The sequence below is a fragment of the Citrus clementina genome, unplaced genomic scaffold, assembly GCF_000493195.1.
Source record: "Citrus clementina cultivar Clemenules unplaced genomic scaffold, Citrus_clementina_v1.0 scaffold_6, whole genome shotgun sequence".
Classification (NCBI taxonomy): Eukaryota; Viridiplantae; Streptophyta; class Magnoliopsida; order Sapindales; family Rutaceae; genus Citrus; species Citrus x clementina.
Genome location: NW_006262139.1, coordinates 2,634,910 through 2,653,332, shown reverse-complemented (window position 1 = coordinate 2,653,332; position 18,423 = coordinate 2,634,910). Strand labels below are relative to the sequence as shown.

Sequence of the window (18,423 nt, the reverse complement as noted above, 5' to 3'; positions counted from 1 at the left end):
ACATTGCACTACAACTTAGGATCATAACAGAAATTATGGAAATGGTTCCCTCGGGAAGTTCATCATATGTTGTAACCAGATTATAAATTGCAAATCATCACTATCAACATTACAGCAAAAGCACTGCTGGCCACTTACCAAAGCAGGGCAACATCTATGAATATAACAAAGACCCACAGTCACTCACTGCCCCCCCCAAAAGCCAAAAGAAAAAGTTGGAAAACACCAAATTCCAGCACCAGCTCAAAGTAATATTATGTCATATTCTAAACATGATTTGAATTGAAATACGGAATCTATATACCAAAAAGGTGTGCATTTAAGCTTCCTCATATGAGTTGACACAAGCTTTAGAAACGATCTTTGATACTGTCAAATAAATGAAGGCTCCCCACTAGGCCATCTTTCAATACACACAAATTTCCAGTTTTTGGATCTAGAAAATAAAACCCTAAACATCTGAAAGAAAACTTGTCATCACCTTAAAATAACAACGATTACAGGGACAACAGATAGCAGATCGAAATAGTTGATAAACTAATGGACTACATATTTATGAATTAATAAAAAATTAGTAGTATTTCAGCTAATAATATACAACACTTATCATCAAATAAAAGAAATGAAACTTTCTGGCCCAAAAAAAAAAAAAAAGAAAAGGAAAAAATCTCCTAACAGAACAATAGCTCAGCATAAACAAACTTCCTTGTCCTAAATCTATCTATAGCAACAACATGAAATCTAAACAAATGATGCAGTAATTATTAAAAAAATAACTAAAATTAAACAACCTTGAAAAAAGCCTATACTAGACTAAACGTGAAGCCAATTAACAGTAATACAAGCTTAATAACTTCTGTCACCTTGATTTAGTTTCGATTATCGAAAAATTAAGCGACGATCCACGAAATAGTTTTGCAAATTCAGTGACACTGACGCTGAGAAAAGCGAAACTTCAAGAAATGGATTAACAGCTTATACACACACACACACATATACATCGATCAAAGAATGTGGAAACAAACTATTAATAAATCAAAGAGATAAAACATGTGCAATCTTCTCTAATGCTTACTGAAATTGGAAATTCTTTTGCTAATTCAAAAGAAAAAAAAAGTGAGTGATGATGAAGGGTTCACAACCGAACGCAAAATTGTTCTTCGGTACCAAAATGTGCAGATCGTAGGAATCAATAATGTTATGATCTCACTGTTTGAATCTAAACTTGAATCTCAATATTATGTATCACTCATTTATTGGACGATGGATTTCATATTTAGTAAAATTATTTAACTATTATCTAATAGATGAATTACAGGTTAATTGAGACTCAAATTAAGTCTTAAATATTAGAATACCTAACATTATTCCTTTAGTAAAACTTCTTTTTCTCGAGAGAGAGGTAAGCAATTAATCAAAAGATCATGTTCCTAAAAAAATAAAAAAGTAAAAATAAAAGACAGCCAAAATGCAGTCAAAGCTCTGAAGTGTCTCAGAAGTAGTTAAATACAATTTAATTAATGTTGCTGACTTCTAAAATTTAAAGGAAGTTCCTTTCACATACTTCAAAACTGTTTTAGTCAAATTATTAATTATACATCCCGATTGACGTTTTTATGCTAGCTCCAAATGTAGCTAAATTCAAAATCAAGTTGGTAATTTGTCTCATTTGCTTGGGCTAATTTGCTCGCAAAATTCAGCTCAATATAGGGTTATAGACTATAGAGAGTGGCTCACAAGGGCTCGACACACAGACACAGTGATTCTTAGGAGTGGTAAAATGTTCAACTCGAGTCGAATTTGGCAAAATTCAACTTTGGGACTATCATGTCTTTTAATGCGTCGGATTTTTTTTTTTTTTGGGGACTTGGTCAAAAAGTCCAAATTTTACATTCTACATTTTTTTCTTGAATTTTTTCATTGTGTTTTATAAATTTATAATAAAATTTTATTTCTTTTGTTGGATTAGACTTTAAAAATTGGGCTTATATAATTAAAAACAATAAATATATGTTATGAATGGATTAAATATATGTAAAAAAAAAGTGTATTTTAATTTAAATAGTATATATTTTTAAATTTTTTAAATATTTCTTAGACTTTTGGGCTGGACTTAGGCTTTTCAAGTCAAGCACGAGTCCATCTCGTCTATTCTGAAGTTAACTAAGTGTTTTTATAACTGTACATTTATGTATATAATTAGGATCTTCTCTTGATCTGAGTTTTTTTTAAGTAAAAACTCACGTATTGATTAGTGGTCAATAAACTTAAAATATAAAGAAGTTAAATCATATCCATACACTATTACTACATCACACATGGTATAAAATTATTAAAAATTCAGAAGTGCTCAAATCGAGAGAGTATTCTAATCATTATGCATATAGTCCTATCACATAAGGATCCCGATTCTTTAATTCTACTATACCCTCTCGAATTCCTCCATCAACGCTAATTACAGCTTACATATCCACAAGATAGTAAATTTTGTGTACTCTTCTTGATTTATACAAAACCGTTCATAGAATGCTTATGAATCTACCGTGAAGAGTTAATTTAATTTAAATTGGAACGCCATTGTTAATAATAGTATAATTTGATAATTGCAAAGATACCTAATATGAGTGGTGTTCAAATGCGGACATTCAGATGAATTTAAAATGCAGACGGAGCTAAAATATAAGAATAAATATGGATTTCAAATGTACTTTTTTTTATCTTTCAGAGTATTATAGTTCATAATATTATTTTTTAATTTTTGTTTTAATTATGTCTAAATGAATTTTTCATATAAACATCCAACCTAAACATTACTGTACCTAATACATATTTTTATTGTCTTCCTTTGTTTTTAGGGATGGCAAATTGATGGGTTGGGCTGGGCTTTTTCAAGCATATGCCCAAGCCCACATTAGGAGAAATAGGCCTAGGTCCCCAATTGCCCATCCAAATTTGGAGAGTTAGGGTTGAGTCGGTCTCATCGCAGGCCTAGACTTCAATAAATTTTAAAATTGTTATAAATTTGTAATTGGGTAATAATCAATAATGAATTAAGAAAAATGATTGTCTCAAAATAAATTAATAAATAAAGGAAATAATAGATTATAAATTTAATTTTTTTAGTACTGATTTCTAATTAAAATAGCCTCTTAATTAACTAATATTACCTCCTATAAAAAAGAACAAATACAAAATAAGGCTACCTGAAGCCCCAAGGTCCTATATTAAATGACTTTTGAATAATTAAACTTAATAAGGAAATATGAAATGTTAGAGATTGATTTATAATTTTAATTTATAATTTAAATCCAATTATTTAAATCATATAGAGAACCATCTAACCCGGATTGTTTTCCTTAAACTCTTATTCAGACCTTCTCACCGTGGGCCTCTGATATTTGACCCATGTGAGGGTTGGGCCTAAGCTGACATGGCCCTTTGAAGGTGGGTCAATCCGAACTTTTTTGCTTAGCCTACTTTCTTTATATTAAAATTGGTAATATATTGTTGCCTCCCTATATTGAAATTGATACAGCAATATGACAAACTAATATTAATGCAGGGTAATGGAGAGGTTCGTATATTTTCAATATTTTGTTTCGTAAGAATGTTGGTAGGGGTGTTCAAAATCTAATATGATCTGTTCAATCTATTTGATCCGTAAAATTTTAATCTATAAAAATTCAATTTGTGGATTGGTGGATTGAATTGAATTGAAAATTTAAAAATCCATTATCGATGGATTAGATATGAATTTACTTCTATAAATACGCAAAAATCCGTGAATCTACAAAAAAATAAAAAAAATATTTATTTAAATAAAAAATAGAACTTATAAATGTAGCACTGTTGCTTACTTATAAATAAATAAATTAAAATATAGTTAAATTAACACCATGTTGTATCTTATTCGATAACTATATAAAATAAAAAATAATTCAATATTTGAATAATTAAATAAGCAAATATAGTTATATAAACATTAAAAATTCTAAAGCAAAACAAAGACCCTAAGCCAAACAAAATATTTTAACACATAACACCAAATCTCTACCCCACCGCACGCACAAGTCATCACTGTTTCACTTCACCACTTAATGTACTTATAATTTTTTACTTTCTTTTCAAACTCTTCAAGTTTCTTAATTTTTTTTCCCGTTACATCTAAGGTCTCAAGTTTCAACTTTTGTATATATTTAACTTCTTAATTTTAGTTAATTTTTATTGATTTAAACAAATGAGATTTTTTCTTTTCGATGTGTTATATTTTAAAATTTTGAATGTATTATTCCAACTTTATTTAAACGATTTATTTCTTTAAAATTTATTCAATTCAAATTTAATCGGTATTAAAAAAATTTATATTAATTTTTTTAATTTAATTACTTCGTAAATTGGACAAAATTAAAAAGTTTTAAATTTACAAATCAATCTATAAAATGATAGATTAGATATGAATTGAGTCAAATCCGTAGACATATGAATTCGATTTGAATTGAGTGTCACCAATCCGTGAATTGAATTGGATTGAAAATTTATAATAAGCAAAATCATGGATCACATATGGATTGATGTCCAATCCGTAAAATTCGATCCAAGAACACCCCTAAATGTTGGGAATATAAAAACAAAAACTAAACTCACATTATTTATGAGAATAAATAGAAAAATAAAAACTAAACTCACATTGTTTATGAGAATACTTATTTATACTAATCTAAAGGTAAGACTCATGTTTACCTTAGAACTACAACTCGAATAAAAATAACTATGTAAATAAACTGAACTAATAGGCTCTACTTCCTGTCAAGAGGTAAATAACAATAACTTTCAACAACTCAATACTCATTACATACCCAGAAGCATAAGGACCATTTTACACTATATCTCTAATTCGAGTTGCTGATGGCAATGTACTTATTTAAATTTTTAAAAAAGTTAATAATCTCATATCAAAGATTTATGTCATCTAAGGATTCGGAAAACACTGAAACTGGACCAATTAATAGATGTTAGAAGAAAGCATAAAAATGAAGTCAGAGAGTGGGGAGGTAAAAAAAAAAAGTTGGTCTATTGGAGTTGCACATTTCCTCACATCAGTTCTAGAAACAATATACAGGGTGGTACAAAAAAATATTAGAAAGAGAACTGAAACAGTTTTCGGTGTCTATTTTTTGTACAAACAAGGTGACTCTTTGATCAGAGAATTCTTCCGCACAAAATGAAGACTCCTCTTGCCTTCACACCCCCACTGTGTGCACCCTTCAAGTCAGCTAAACTAGGACATGATTATTGCTACATGAAACTGACAATAAAGTTACCTTTGCAATCGGAAAATCCAATTTATTGGTGGAGATCTCAACCCTGACTGCCAATTTTAAAATCCGAAAAAGAGGCAGTTTCTCCAGCTTCAACTGTTGGTGTCGGTTCTTTCTTGTCCAACCCAAAGAATGAGCAATTTTGAAATGCATCAAGACTACTGGCAATAAGACGGTTCAGACCTCCAAGGCTATCACTAAGAATTATATCTTCACCACGATATTTAGAGGATGGTATGTCCAAATCTAATGGTCCTAAAGAGTCGGGCTGCATAAGGAGAGAACATGAGAAAAGGTCAACTTTCAATAAAGTGCTGCTCAAAAGATACAAAACTCTTATCAATTATGGCACAGTGTTTAAGCTTTCCCTATTTCCTATTACCTAGCATTGTTAAAGCTATGTCTCCTAGGAGAAATTTGAAATTACAAGGTTTCAAAACCTAAAAAAATGAAAAATAAAAATAATGTGACATAATTGGAAAATGCAACACAAGGTATGATAGAGGAAAAAAACATACCCAATATATATCTGTTAGCCCATTGAAGTCATTTACAGAATTATCCAAAGTGTGGGGATTGCGGAGACAATCATCCATAGGGTCTTCATGCGCAGGGTAGTCAGTAGGGCCCTCAGCATCAAGTAACTCCTGCAAGAAAAGTTGCAAATTTAAAAATTATTACTCTTGCTATGTTGTTGTTTCATCTCCTATGCCATAAACTTGCCATCCTAGAACTTCTTACAAATGATACCTCGAAAAAGCCACCAGAACCCACCGAATTTGTTCTTGCAATCTGCTCACAGTCTGCTGCTGGAGGAGCAATGTCAGGCAATCTGGAAACCCCATTACAAAGAACTGGATTTTTTTGAAATGAGAATGCATCACATGTTTCTTCAGCATCCCAGATGGAAGAAGCATGGGATGCCAAGGTTGATAAGGCTCCCATCTTGTTTTGATGTCTAGATATATGAGCAGCGATGGCAGCATCAAATGAATCACAGCTGAACGGGATTTGCTGAAGACATTGAGAACTTTCAGCAACAGGTGCAGCATCCAAATCATGAGGCACCTCAGCGAGCAGATCTCCAACACTTATGTTGGTGAGACTATCTGCCCACTCCCCTGCTGACAGTGCAGTACCACTGCTTAACCTCTCGTCACCCTAAAACATACACAGTTAAAATTATGAATTCAGGAAATAGTGGAAAGTGTAGAATAAAGCTAACTGATCGCCAATAAACCAGTCTTCGCCCTTCTGGTATGGAATTAAGCTAATTCTTGACAAGTAAGATAAGCGGCCAAACAGGTGCAAACATCCATTATTAAGAAAGAAGAGGTTGAAACATCCAAAGAGTAAATCCCTTCCTTTAACAGACAATTCACTTGTTTACTTGTATCGAGCAGCTAAAGAAAGTAAGCTACACTAGCAAGTCTAAAATAAGATCCTTAATTGTAGCATTTATGGTAGAGATATAAGGTCCTGAGTGTCCATGAATGGGAACCTGAAATCAGGACCAGTGTTCCAAAAGTATCTAATAGATTTAAAAATATAGTACGATCATTAGTTCATTACCATATCTTCCGCTTGTCCGGTAATAATCTCATTACCAGTCTCCTTCCTGGGCCATGATACATTTGCTGCAGGATCAGATGTGTCTGCAATATCACATTTGGAAGTGCTGATGTAACTACTCGTCTCCTTAGGCATACTACTTGAAGAAGTTGCAAATGTGTCGTTTTCTTTAACTGATGTTAGTTTTTTATAGGGATCCACAAAATTCTCAGACTGATCACTGGTAGATGGCACACGTCCGGGCACTGAATCAACAATCTGCTCCTTCTTATTTTCCACATTTATATTATGGAAGCTAGGAACACAGCCGGATGCTGAAGGAGCATGTGGTGCTACATACCCAAGTTCAGTATCAGAAAACCAACCATACCTTCAAAGGTAGTAGACAAATCAGTTAAGGTAATCACATGGGAAGCATTGTAATAAAGTTAAAGAAAAATGAGGTAGGAACCTCAAGCGGAACATTGGAGGGCTTCCGATCATTGCATATACATCTGCTGCACTAAAAACGGAGTCCTGGGTCCATCTCTGATAACCCACCAGATTTTCCCTTTGAGCACCATAAGGAAAAAGCATTAGCTCTCCAGATGCGACACTTGCATTGCCCCATTTGCGATTTAAATGTTCAAGTACTGATGATATCTTTTTCCTTGTACTAAGAGTGAGCTCCAGGTGTGGATTATGGTTATCCTGTGAACATATAAAGATCAAATTACTTCATGACCACTGTTCAGCTGCTAAAAACTTCAGTCTCATCAAAATAATTTCCTTTTTAGCTCACCATTTCTAGGGCTTTTCGAGTACCATCATCAATTGGATACAGCTGGAGCTTAAGTTTCACAGGAGTTTGTACATTGCCCTCAGCAAAAAGAGTTGGTGAAATAGTGGGCAAAGGGGGAAGAACTTTATCAGCAGTTTCAAGAGCTGTGTGCTCTGTACAGTAAAAAGTAAAGATTCATGTTTAAGAAATTTGAGTTTTCATAATAAATTTAGTAGACATTATGAACGCATAATGAAGATATTCAACCTCACCAAGCTCACCTTGCTGACGTTCAACTTCTTTATCAGTGGATGTTCGTTCTAAATGCTCAGCAGCATCAGCAACCAAAGAAACCCCAGCAATAGCAGCCTTTTCCCATTTTTTATATGCAGCTGATGAGATGCTATCTGCTAAATTCAAATAACAATCAAACAGAGAAAAATCCTAAATCAGCACACAACAACATGGACATGCAAACAAAAGAATAATGAGAAATCTATTTTCTATTTGCCACAGCCTATACACCACCTCTCTCTCCAAAAGTTTAAAACAAGCAAACAAAGAAAAACAAATTACCTGGTTTCCGTCGTTGCCTAGGTTTCAGAGTAGCAGAGTCTGCCTTATTGTTGCTACGATTAATACCTATGTTAACATTGCGCTTCAAAGATCCTTTTGCAGGCCCTAATTTTTGTATGTTTTGACTATCAACAAGAACTAATTTTACTGTGCAAGTATCCTGTCCTGATGTTCTACTCTGATTTGGAATGGGGGTTGGAGCTGTAGGTGAATAGCTGTCCCTTTGAGAAGGTCGCTTTCTAACACTTCTCTTCCTATCTTTCAGGAGTTGATGCTCCTTCATGGGAAAGATATAATCATTGTCAGTTTCAGCACACACACAAGATGGCCAAGTTTTAAACATGTGAAAACATCCAAGGATAAACAATTGACAATCTTGACTAACCAAGGCTTCTACAAATATCTTGAACCTTCGGGGCTTCAGGTGAAGCTTTGAGGCTTTGCAGCTATACTTTTCCAGTAAAGACCACCTGCAAGACAAGTCCTAGGATTATTCTTTCAAAATCATAAAAGCATCTACAGTCATCTATCAGTCCAGATGAAGAATTCCCATAAAATAAACTACTTCTAACAACCCTTCAATAATTGTCATTAATAGAAAAGTAATTTTTCCACATCAGGCACTTAAGTTGATTACCTAAAGAATATTTGCAATGCATCTAAATTGGCTTCAAAAATTACCATGTATAATATGATTCTCCCATACATATGACATCTAGTTTCAATATATTCCTTCTCAAAGTGTTTTACGTGCATACAGTGAATGAAACTTAAGATAAAAGGTCAATCCAGTTGTATTAGCATTACCATCGAAGCATTGCAGCATTGGTATCTTTAGAGTTTTTTGCATCCAGACATAATCCTGGACCCAGCAGCTTGTTCATCCGCCTCACCAGACGATAATAATAATGTCGGACCTGAAACAACAGAAACAGAAACACTCAACAACAAGCCACCATCAATTGAGGGCACTCATGAAAAATCACCTGATCCTTGTTTTTGCTTCGGACTCGATGAGTGATCTTCTCAAAATTCTACAATCAAGGGGTAACAAAGTTAGGGAAAATCATAAAAGAACGGAAAATATGACACCAAAACAGTTGTCAGCCATAACATGCCTTGCCAACTTGTCGCAATGCAGTGAAAAAGCTTTCCTCCTCTTCCCGTGTCCAAGCAGCCCATTGCCGTGTAGGCCTTTTAGCTGCATTTGATATTCAGAAGAATAGAATCACTAAAACACTCAAGAGTAAGAAAACTAAAAAGTTACAAGCAGAATAACAGACCAGACTGCTGCAGAATAACATTATCGAGGGTAGATGAGGCTACTACACGAGGGTCTTCATCCTGAACTGGAGTATTCCTAGGATGAAGATGCACCTCGGAGTTCATGGACAACTGTGATTCCATCTGCATTTCGAAGACATCACAATCACAAGAACAGTAAACACATGATCCTGAGCTTCTCACATGCGAAAAATTTCTCCTTTTGCCCTTCAACTTGGATTTAAAGCTGAAATCCCACAACCTGCTAGTGAAAAAAATTCAATCTAGTCATTATGTGCGTAAGCTCAAATCATAAATCTCAAATCCTAAAACTTATTTCCATCACAGCTGATCTTAAACCTGTAAGAAGAGACTATAAATGAGGCCCAATCTAAATGTCCCTAAAAAACCCTTATTACGAACAATCAAGTCAACCGAAAAAAAAAGTAGGCACCACATGAAGTTTATAACGAATAAATTTCAAATAAAAGAATTAATTTTCGTAATTCACAATGCTGTAAGCGAGCGATCTCTAAAACAAACTTCAAACCTGACTTTACCTAATAAAATTACGTCAACTCGGTTGAATTTAATTCAATTCTTCATTTTTCTGACAAATCAACAAAGAAAGCACCCAAAAAAATCTCTCTTTTTTTTTTTTTTTACATTCTTCGACCAGTTTTCTCATCAACTAAACGGGAGCTAGGGATTCGAAACATACAATTCCGATCAGCTGAGCATTTATATTAATTTAAAATTAAATTAAGATACCAATTAAATCTGCAAAAACAAAAAAGTTAAAATTAGAAATAAAAAAAAAAACTGAAAGACAGCGAACCAAGGAATTGCACGAACAAAAAGCAAATCGAAACCGGACGGAATCTTCCGACAGACGACTCTACGGTTAGGAGAAGAAGAGAAAAGAAGGAATTTTCTTTGTTATTATTATTATTATTATTTCTCTTTTAAAATTTTTCACTTTTGCTGAAAAGAAAAGAAAAAACTCGAAAAAAAAGGTCGTTATTAGTTAATTTGATAGATTAAAAATAATCTGGTAATAGGATATGGCTCTTTTTATTTGTATTTATATTTTTTTGCTTTTGTCTTACTATTTTGGTCATAAAGAAAAGAAGAAGTATTTAAAAATGAACAAATTGTAAAAGTGATGGTGGTAATTTCAACAATTAAATAATGTAATTTTTTTTTTGCCGTTTCAAATATGCATTAGTAGTGTAATTATTATCGACACATGTCGTGTTGGTGGTGGTTTAATCATCAATGTCGTGATTTTTGAATTGTGTGTGATTCAGTAGTTATTGCATATCGTGAGGCTTTTGTTCATGTGAGGCCGTGTTGATTTATTCCTTTATCTTTCACTTGGTTCTGATTTACTGTTACATCTTTTCAGGCTTTGAGGCGGTTGTGGGCAACAACACCTGACCTTTCAACCATTTTTCTATTTTCTTTTCGACAATTGCTTTTATTATTATTATTATTTTTCCTTCGGATAAGGTTCATCCTCCACACGGTGGTCATCAAATACATACAAATAAATAAAATAAAAAATTAATTAATTAATTAATCAACCCTGTGGTTTAGTCAAAAGATGCACGTAATTTTAGCAACTATGCCAAGCCATGCTCTTTTTCTCAAGAAAAACATGAAACAAACAGGCATAACTTGAAGGAAAACAGAATTCTGAAGCAAGCAGAAACTATGAAACAAAGAACCATTTTAGTGTTTTTATTATATCAACAGCCAAAAATTACTTACTGTCGACGCCTGTTGTAACCTTATATCCACCTGCATCTTCTCTCCGAGTATTGCTGTAGTGACTACCTGTGGTGGTTCATTTCAGCAATGTCTTCCAATTGTCGAAGCATTGATCGTTCACTGAGTTTGGGTCTGATTGCTTGTTCTATCCAATGCATGGCACCAGCAATCCTCCAGAAAGATAGCAGTATCTGCCGAGTTGAACTGTCGACAAAAATTCCTTTATTATTTATCTGCAAGGCACAATCTGTATTTTCTAATGTGGAAGGTAATAATATGAAAATTTATAATTTATGATTACAAGGAAATAGAGTTAAGGCTTGCCGCTAAGACAGGCTATAACTTTGAGATTTTCGCACCACTCACAGTGAACTGCTGCTGTGCCTCTGCGATTGACATTAAGAAGATATAAATAGCAAAGCTGCTTTTTGTGGGTATATGACATAGCCGGTGTTCACACAAGAATAACTCCTCTATCCTTCATTTGACACAGCTTGGTTTAGATAGCATTAATCTGTACATTGGGGCTCCACGGTCTATAACATGTTGCTCCCAATCTGATTGAACTCCAAATGGGTTCTCCCCGAGCCATCCTCCTTGATTAGTTTTTGTATCACATTCATCTTGCACAAGAACAAGTTTACCCTTTCCATATTCTAAAAATTGTTGCTTCATTCTCAACATGACTTCTTCTATGTCAGACTGCAGAAACACCTGTAGAATGGGAAATATTAGTAAATAACCTCATCATGCCTGTGATCTGACCTGTCAGAATTGCGTACTTCAAGATGAAATTGAAGGGCTATGATCGAAACACGAGAGTTACCACTAATTCATTAGAAAGAAGAAGAAGAAGGAAAAAAAAAAAAAAAACAGAATCATCATGTACCTTCCCATCATGAACGAGGAGATCTGACACGGCTTCAACTAATGACCGCTGCACCATTCTCCATCTATGCTCGGGTCTGTTGAAATCAGGGTTCGGACACTGCAAATAAATCGAAAAATGTAAAAGAAATGGAATCTTCAGTTATTATTAGGTTCCTTTTTTTTTTTTTTTTTTTTGGGGGAGAAGCAATTATTATTAGGTTAGTTTCAATAGTTGATGCAGAAGAGGGCAAGACACAACAATAAGAAAGAAGCCAATGCCATTTAGTTTATAAAATCTACTAACCAAGTTTCAGCACCATTTTGAATGGAAATCATACAAGGTGTACCAGAAAGCAACTAATGCATTTTCTATTCTTCAATCAAATTTGAGAACTTGCATAAACTATTTCAACCACAAGCATAACTAAAAAACAGAAGCATATTCCATTTCATAAAATGATGGCGACGGTAGAGGTGGTGGCGGCAGTACGAAGACTGTCATGGATCTCAGGAAGCGGCATAGTGGCAGTCATTATAATGATCCTTCAGCAGTGTATGTAAGTGATAGTGTTGTTCATAAAGATAATGTAGCCTCAAAGGCAAAGGAATTGATATTGGATTTGGGGTGAGGTAGGCAACATTGTTTGTGAGGTAAAGCAATTTATATCTATAACATGCAGTTAACAGACACAAAAGAAGGAAATTTTCTTATGGTTTGTCTAATATGTGGATCAAAATAATAACAAAAACTTAATGGAAGCGAATAATACAGATTGAAGATAATCTTGACCTGTATAGAAACAAGAATCAACTTTCCCGGGTAACTGGCAACTATTGAACGGAATGTTGATGTAGCATTTGTTGCAATGAAGTACCTAAAACAGACATTAACAACAACATTAAGATGATGGAACAAAATACCGAGACCGTGTGTCCAAAAAAAACTTTAAAATTCACATCCTAGTATTGAAAATGTCAAATTAGAAAGAGATACCGACTAGCTTCAGTCAGATTAATTTAATATAAAGTCTAACTAATTAAAAAATTTCTTTCTTTCTTTCCCTGGATGCTTAAGTTAGTACAGTGTCATCCAGCTTATACCCATTTGTTATGCCAGATAGTTGAAGAGAATCTCGGCAATGCGTCACAAGCTGAAAAGGTTGTGGAGATGTTAAAATTAGTTAAGTTTGAAACTTCAGTAAGCAGGAAACGTCAAATATTCTAAAAGAGGGTAGAAAACCTTTCCATTAACCTCCAAGCCAAGAAAATTCAAATCTTTCCTTTTCCTAGCCATTCCCAGTAGAAACAATCCATTGCCTGTCATTTATGATCCCACATAAGGAAGTAAACAATAATTGCGGAGTTTGTTGTCCCTTTCATTTCTGAAAAATTAGTTTCACTACAATGGAATTCACATGATTATCTTATAATACACAAAGAAGAACATATGCAAAAGGGATACGGGCATTCCCCTTATTTAGCATTCCCTTATTTAGTCATGTGGCATTTATGCAGTGTAAATATACTAATTTATGTCATTAGCTCTACAGTTTTGAAAACTCTCTTTCAAATATTCATATGCATCTCAAACAACTTATTAAAAAAATACTAGATAGAAAGGAGAAATAACAGATTTAATACCACTTCCAATATCAACTACCAGAGGTTGGGCTGGATCATGGTAGGCAGCACTCCAATCGATATCAAAAGGAAATGCCTACAAAACAAATTAAGCTGGAGTAAATAGAGTTTACTTGATAAGTCAAATTCCATTGCTCCTTCAATCAAACAAGTCAAATCATCAGTTTGGGGAGGATCCCAAATCTAGTGCGGCTATAAGGAGAATTGACTTACCACACTATTAAAAAGCACAAGTCTTATTAATTTGTTTCATTGTTCGATATAGAAGTTCAAAATTTTGGGTAAATTTGTCCAAAGTTTTCCATTTGTGGTAAATAGATAAATGCTCTCAGTGTGAAATTATCTGCGGACATGTCAAGCTGTCAACATATCTGATGATCGCAACGTCCATATCTCTACAGAATTGAATTTCAACAATATATAACATATATCAAGTGGCAAGGATCATTGACGTATTTTGACCTTTCTTGAGAACCTGAAGGAAAGTGAATAAAATGAAAAGACAAATGGGGCAAAAAAAAAAAAAAAATTAAGTCTTAGGGTAGCAGAAGGACATATCCCCAAAGGATTGCCCAGTTGGCTGACCTCTTGCAGTAGAAGCAAGAGGTCAAAAGTTCAAATCCAAGGCGCTGCGTTTAATTTGAAGGTGGTGGGGGTTGGGTGTTAGTTAACTTAAAAAAAAAAATGTATTAGCAGAATGACAAATTCATTCTGTTCTACTGTCATAAGAAAATTCTAATAAGCATGACAAATTTATTCCATTGTACCATCATGAGAAAAATCTAATCCTCTCAAGAATCCTATATCAATATAAAAAAATTAAACAGAGATGAAGTTCAGAAAATTACTCTGTCTAAGGCAGAGACTCCTGGAAGCATTCTTCCTTTAAGAAACTCCCAGACAGCTGAACCACTCTCAACCATGTTCAAACCGAATATGGAACTTGACACTTTCGCTATGGCCTTGCATGCCATGCTTCCAATGACAGTTATGTTGCAAGTGCCTTGACTTACTTTACAGAGCATTCCAGTTAATTTACTTGCTCCATATGAATACTGACTAGAGAATCTAAATTTAACCGGACCAACCCATATGACCTTCTGCGACATAATGAGAAAATACATCATTGCATCTGAGCACGGAAAGCAGTAAAAAGAATTGGTTATGCAAAAAATAATAAAAATTTAAAATAAGAACGAAAGTGCAACAAACAAGTCCTACAAATAAAATGCCATCATTAACTATGCACTTCTCCTGCATTTTATACTTAAGTGGCACACTGAAAATATTAACAAAATTACATCATCTCCAGAGAAAATCATAGTTCACTAAATATCATTTTCCAAAGTTGACAACAAGATTCCAGAATACATTTAAGTCTCATAAAACCATGGCAAGCTTTTTTTTGTCTTGTTTTCAAATTACCTTACATTTTGTAATTGTAGAAGTAATCTCTTCCACGGACCTTGGCCCAATATCGACAGGTTCCCAACCTAAAAGAGAAAAATGCTGCTGATAAATAATTTCAACGGAAGCAATTTTATCAGTTACGTAAACTTCACTATATAGCTGCAAGTGACAACAGAAGAAACAAGAAGGAGATACAAAGCAGTGATATCCCAAATGATAATTCAACTTAGTCAACCAAACATGGTTTGTTTCATATTATTGTTATCTGATACAACTCATAGTAGTAGTCCTAAAACTAATTCTCAAAAATTGGCCAACTACTAGTTTGAGACAATTGGAGAACGTATCTTATCAAGACCATTTTCTCACTACCAATAAGAAGGGGAAGTAGATCCCATATTATCACATGCTTATAATTTGAAGGCTGCCAAATGACCATTGAGAAAAATTGAAAGTTATCTGGATAGATGATAACTAAAAGATACAGAGTACAGTTAAGCAAATGCATATGTGATTGCAACGACATTTTATTTATTTATTTTAAGGAAAATGAAATGTAAATTCAATTTAAACTAACCATCTGGAATACCATGAGAAGGAAATATCTCCACTTGATTTGGATGATGAATTTTGGTGCACCAAAAGTCTTTTGGATACAGAATGGTTATGTGTTTATCCCTTGCAAACTGAATTAGATCTGATGCTGCATCATTAGCCCCTTTTTCTACCAATTCTGGAGGAACTGGCAACCCTAAAGCATGCATTATTTGAAATGACATCAATCCAACAAAGATTAACCCATCACATCTAGAAGCTAAAAAATGCAAAGCAGCTGCTTTGTTGCAGAGATTGCCCCCTCCAATCTGCATCACATGTATACAAGGATATTGGAAAAATGAAGAGCTGAAATTGGAAGGCAAAACTGTCCCCAGATTGACTAGAATGTCCAGAAACTTTATAAACTAAAAGAAATCAATTAACTTAAAATGGCAGCAGAAACATACAATGGCAGCATATGGTTTCTCATCAAGTTTTGCCATCTTCCTTAGTTGAAATAGGCTTTCTTCAAAATGAAAACCAGCCACACATGCATAGCAAAAGGGAGCAACCCCAACAGTTGATGCAAGAATTTTATGAGACAGAGAAAAAGAATCATTAACAAAAATATCCACTCCTGATGACAATAATTGAGCAAACTTTGAACAGTTGGCAACTTCCTCTTTGAACTCAGAAAGATTTTCAAGAAGAAGAATATCAGTTTTCTTGAAAGCTCCCACGTCCAATGAAATCTTATAAGAAAGGCTCTTTGCGGTAACAACTTGGTATTTTAGAGCAGACGAAAATACATCTGAAATATTGAAATTATCAGGCATTAACAACAGGTCAACAACCATAAGCTTTAACTTTCAAATGATACATCTTTTTCATATACATTGATACCTGCGACATATTCTGCTGAAAGAACATTTGAATTAATTTTATTGCTCCAGTCACTCGCAAGAATTACCTTGGCCCCAAATTCAAGTAAATACTTGATGGTGAAAAGTGCATTGAAAACTGATCGAGATCTCGGGTCTAGTTCTTGGTTAAGCAAAATGGTAGAATCAAACCTGACAAGAGCAACTTTTCCAGCAAGTTCCACCTTAGGAAATCTTCTGAGAGTTTGTATATGCGGCAAGACGTCTGATTCTATTCCATCCCAAATATGATCCTAAAGATATCATTCATCCATTGTTAAAATCACAACAGCCGCAAGGTGTCACATTAAACAGAATAAAATCTAAAATAGCATCCTAATGAAATTTTATAGTTAAACATAGCAATAATACTAGGTATCTCAACTATGAGCAATGATCTAATGGACGACGCGACCATGCCACGTGGTGCTATCTGGTTTATCCACAACTTCAACTCTATTCACTAAGAGTCACAGAATTATACCAAATGTCCAGATGCTCACCATATTGTGGGCGCCAGTGCTCACTAGATCATCACTAGATCATACAAGCATTAGCTTATATGTAATTGCCACATCATCTAAGTCATTAATGTTTATTAATTTTTCATCAATTACAATTTCAACCATCCCAGATAAATATTAATAACTAATCTGATGTTGCAGTTACAACGATAATTAAGAATAAATACCAGTAACTAACAACTAATTATTGAACACTAGAATTCCGTACAAGAATTCAATACACGTATATTTGTAAATCGTTTGCTTCTGCTTAATTTCGGAAGCAAAGCCGCTAAAAGTGTTCATTAAATATCCAATTTTTACTTTGAAAGCTAATAATGCAGTACCTCAGTATCATTTGAGCTTTTTTTAACATCATCTGCAACTGCTACCTTCAAAGCAACTGCAAAAATTATAAGTTAAGAGGAACATCAGAAGTACATTTAACATTTTTTTCTCTTATTTTTGCCGTATTACAATTTCAGAAGTAATAACCTGGCGAGGACGATTGAACGCGACGGTGATCCGGCAATACGGCATCGTTTCTGGTAAACGAACACGATCTTTTGCGTTGAAGCAACTTGCTTGGGAAATTGCAGAAGCTGAATTTGTTTAATAACAGAACTTCGCTGTGCGAATGTACTTGAGCCATGATTTTGAACTAAATTTAAACTGTAAACTGAAAAATAAACAAAGCGACATAGGTTATAATTTAAATTTGTGTATATGAATTAAAGAATTTCTACTGATAAATAGATAATAATTTATTCACATTTAAGGGTGGTGATATTTTTACTCCACAAATTTTATAAATTTATTTATTTTTTAAAAAATAATTATAAAAATTTTTCATTATTTTTAAAAATTTCAAATAAAAAAGAATTTGAAAGAATTAATCAATTAAATCTATCCTAATTTATTTCGTTGTGACTTAAATTTTTTTTATTATATTTGACTAATAAGTTTGTTTTAACCTAACGTTTCATTAAAGATTTTAGCAAAGTTTCTAGACCTTTATGCAATCTACTTACTAAGGATGTACCTTTTGTTTTTGATGATCATGTCTTGTGGCATTTGAAAAATTAAAGCAGTTGTTGACATCATCAACCATCATTCAGCCCCCAAATTGGAGCTTACCATTCGAGCTCATGTGTGATGCATCTGATTATGCAGTAGGAGCAGTTTTAGGACAAAGAGTTGATCGAATTCCCCATGTTATTTACTATGCTAGTATGACATCTGAATGATGCACAATTGAACTATTCAACTACTGAAAAAGA

The 18,423-nt window shown here is 33.7% G+C and overlaps 2 protein-coding genes and 1 pseudogene across 13 annotated transcripts; 1 reads left to right on the top strand and 2 right to left on the bottom strand.

Moving 5' to 3' along the window:
- The window catches only part of LOC112097287, a 77,944-nt pseudogene that overhangs the window by 25,648 nt on the left and 33,873 nt on the right, over positions 1-18,423 (top strand).
- On the bottom strand, positions 5,053-11,742 carry LOC18038154 (TSL-kinase interacting protein 1). 9 transcript variants are annotated; one of them, XM_024182447.1, is made up of 15 exons: positions 11,622-11,742; positions 11,263-11,466; positions 9,510-9,751; positions 9,345-9,427; positions 9,213-9,260; positions 9,034-9,143; positions 8,612-8,696; positions 8,227-8,503; positions 7,923-8,060; positions 7,672-7,823; positions 7,342-7,580; positions 6,891-7,260; positions 6,069-6,479; positions 5,837-5,965; positions 5,053-5,586 (listed from the first exon to the last, which is right to left on the bottom strand). In XM_024182447.1, exons 3-15 carry the CDS (start codon positions 9,637-9,639, stop codon positions 5,359-5,361), a joined length of 2,400 nt encoding a protein of 799 aa, XP_024038215.1. In that variant the 5' UTR covers positions 9,640-9,751; positions 11,263-11,466; positions 11,622-11,742; the 3' UTR covers positions 5,053-5,358. The 9 variants fall into 9 exon arrangements, with proteins under 9 accessions (XP_024038215.1, XP_024038213.1, XP_024038212.1 ...); XM_024182445.1 differs by having other exon boundaries at positions 11,629-11,742; XM_024182444.1 differs by lacking the exons at positions 11,263-11,466; positions 11,622-11,742 and adding an exon at positions 10,050-10,452.
- Positions 12,159-17,838, bottom strand: LOC18038153 (phosphoglycerate kinase). 4 transcript variants are annotated; one of them, XM_024182452.1, is made up of 11 exons: positions 17,639-17,838; positions 17,491-17,546; positions 16,624-16,894; positions 16,188-16,531; positions 15,761-16,046; positions 15,204-15,266; positions 14,622-14,905; positions 13,774-13,849; positions 13,373-13,449; positions 12,923-13,007; positions 12,159-12,250 (listed from the first exon to the last, which is right to left on the bottom strand). In XM_024182452.1, the coding sequence occupies exons 1-11, from the start codon at positions 17,793-17,795 to the stop codon at positions 12,237-12,239; spliced, it is 1,713 nt and encodes a 570-aa protein (XP_024038220.1). In that variant the 5' UTR covers positions 17,796-17,838; the 3' UTR covers positions 12,159-12,236. The 4 variants fall into 4 exon arrangements, 3 of the variants coding, with proteins under 3 accessions (XP_024038220.1, XP_024038222.1, XP_024038221.1); XM_024182454.1 differs by lacking the exon at positions 13,373-13,449 and having other exon boundaries at positions 12,165-12,250; XR_002904944.1 differs by lacking the exon at positions 12,159-12,250 and having other exon boundaries at positions 12,971-13,007; positions 13,234-13,449.